Source organism: Bison bison, unplaced genomic scaffold (genome assembly GCF_000754665.1).
Source record: "Bison bison bison isolate TAMUID 2011002044 unplaced genomic scaffold, Bison_UMD1.0 scf7180017864167, whole genome shotgun sequence".
Lineage (NCBI taxonomy): Eukaryota > Metazoa > Chordata > Mammalia > Artiodactyla > Bovidae > Bison > Bison bison.
In genome coordinates, this window is record NW_011494739.1 from 1,830,938 (window position 1) to 1,833,213 (window position 2,276).

At 54.2% G+C, this 2,276-nt stretch overlaps 1 protein-coding gene across 1 annotated transcript in view; it reads left to right on the forward strand.

Annotated features, from left to right (window-relative positions):
• NRSN2 (neurensin 2) overlaps positions 1–1,504 on the forward strand; it is a 2,800-nt gene extending 1,296 nt beyond the window's left edge. Inside the window, exon 2 of the mRNA XM_010841767.1 lies at positions 644–1,504. Coding sequence (XP_010840069.1) covers positions 644–1,069 — 426 coding nt within the window. The 3' untranslated portion in view covers positions 1,070–1,504. The remainder of the gene's footprint in view (positions 1–643) is intronic.
• The last annotated feature ends 772 nt before the right edge of the window (positions 1,505–2,276 follow it).

Genomic DNA, 2,276 nt, shown 5'->3' on the forward strand with positions numbered 1-2,276 from the left:
ACTTTTAGTTATGGTCCATTTAGTCATTCTGCAAACACTCCCTCAGCTACTGCTCTGTACGAGCACCGTGGTAGGCACAGAAGCCCCCTCGGGAGCCCAGATAGACTGTCTCTGATGTTGTGGCTTTCTCCACTCTCAGTCTGGTATAGCGGGCAGACACCATATACATAATAACCAAAGTACATGTCCAAGTGTGCACCAAGGTGAGTGCATTGAAGAACAAATGGGCACAGAGTTTGCATGAGTACAGAGCAGGGCGCTTGACCCTGTCCAAGGGTGTACTAGGAGAGGTGAGGTCTGAGATGCCTGTGATCTGAGGGATGTGTAGAAGTTAACCCAACAGAGGGATAGAGGTAGAGGGTAGATGGGACAAAGGGATAAGATGGGACCCAAAGGATGACGGAGGAGGAATCAAGGCTGGCAGAAGAAATCCACTGCTGGGTGGGGGCTTCAAGGGAAGTTAGTCCAGAGTCCTTAAGGTTCCAAACAGAACATGACAGTTTGTGCCTCTTGTCAGATCCTGGTAGGTGTGTCTGTGACCCGATCTCTTAAAGGGTTACCTTAAAGTCCAGTTGGGATCCAAGGTGATCCCTTGGCCCGGGGCCCCAGCTGACTCTGACTACCTCTGTCTGCCTCCCTCCAGATCAGCTTATCCTCTGGTGCCCTGCTTCTGCTGCTGGGTATGGCGGCCCTGATCACTGGCTACGCAGTGCCCCCCAAGTTGGAGGGCATCGGAGAAGGCGAGTTCCTGGTGTTGGATCAGCAGGCGGCCGACTACAACCAGGCCCTGGTCACCTGCCGCCTGGCAGGCACAGTGCTCTGCGGGGCAGCTGGGACCCTGCTGGCCATCTGCCTGATCTGGGCCATGACTGGTTGGCTGGGCCAGGACACCAAGGCGGAACCTTTGGACACTGAAGCCGACGGCCACGTGGAGGTCTTCGGGGATGAGCTGGAGCAGCAGCTGTCCCCCATCTTCCGTGATGCCAGTGGCCAGTCTTGGTTCCCACCACCCCCCAGCCACTTTGGGCAATCCTCTGTGCAGACCATCCAGCCCAAGCGGGACTTTTGAGTTGCCCATGCAGCCAGAGGAGGAGCCAGACCTGGGGTCTAGAGGCTTCCTCCTCTCCACCACAGCCCACCTTCCCACCATATCCCTAACTTATCCCTTTCAGTGGGGTCCCTTCCATGGAAGCCCCTAGAAGGCCCAACCCCAAGTCAGAAAGTCTGGACCTCACATCTCTGTGTCCCCTCCCAGGGGTGGGGCCCTAACTCATCCAAGATGCCAGCCTTCCCTGAGTCCCCACAAAACTGCCCACCCATCCCTCCTCTACAAGGCCATTCAGAAACAGAAAACATCTCCCTCACCCTATCCACACTCTTTCCTCTATATGACCTTGGGCAAGTCCCTCACACGTTCAGACCATCGGTTCCTGCCTCTATACTATGAACGATGTGGACCAGATTCTAGAGTTCCATGACTTTCTTTTTCTCCCCAGGATATAAGTATTACCTGCCATAGGCAAAGATGGGGGAGGGGTAGTAGGGTCCTTCTTACCCACTGACCCCTCCCTCTGTCAGCTGCACCAGGATGCCTTGGGATGAGTCAAAGATTCTCACTAGGACCAGGATGGTGTGAAAGTATTGACCCCCTTCAGTATGCTTTCTATGCATTTTGCTGTCAGAGTCCCTGAGTCCACCCCATCCTGAGCTAGTCCCAGTTTACAGATAAGGTGGTTGAGAGAGGCTGGCAGTCTGCCTGCCTGAGGTTGCAGGAACTTGGACCCATGTCTCTAGACTCTAGATTTTGTTGTACGGCTGGAGCAGAATGCCACACCTTCCTGGCCTTCAGGGGACCCTGCAGGGATGGCACAGGTTTGGCCCAGAGAGACTTGCTGTTGTTGTTGTTCAGTCATTCAGTCATGTCCAATTCTGCAACTCCAGGGACTGCAGCACGCCAGGCTTCCCTGTCCTTCATCATCTCCCAGAGCTGGCTCAAACTCGTGTCCATTGAGTCAGTGATGCCATCCAACCATCTCATCCTCTGTCATCCCCTTCTCCTCCTGCCTTCAGTCTTTCCCAACATCAGACTCTAGTCTCCCAGAGAGACTGGCTGATGCCTAATGGTCCCAGGTGGCTCAGAAGATACTTTGGACATGCATTTAAATGGTCTCTAAGAGCTAGAAGACAGGAGAACTGGAATGTCTTTGCCCCTCAGAGCCCACCCACCTAGAAACACTGCAACAAATGTGCCTTCTGAAGGCACTGGTCCATCTCCC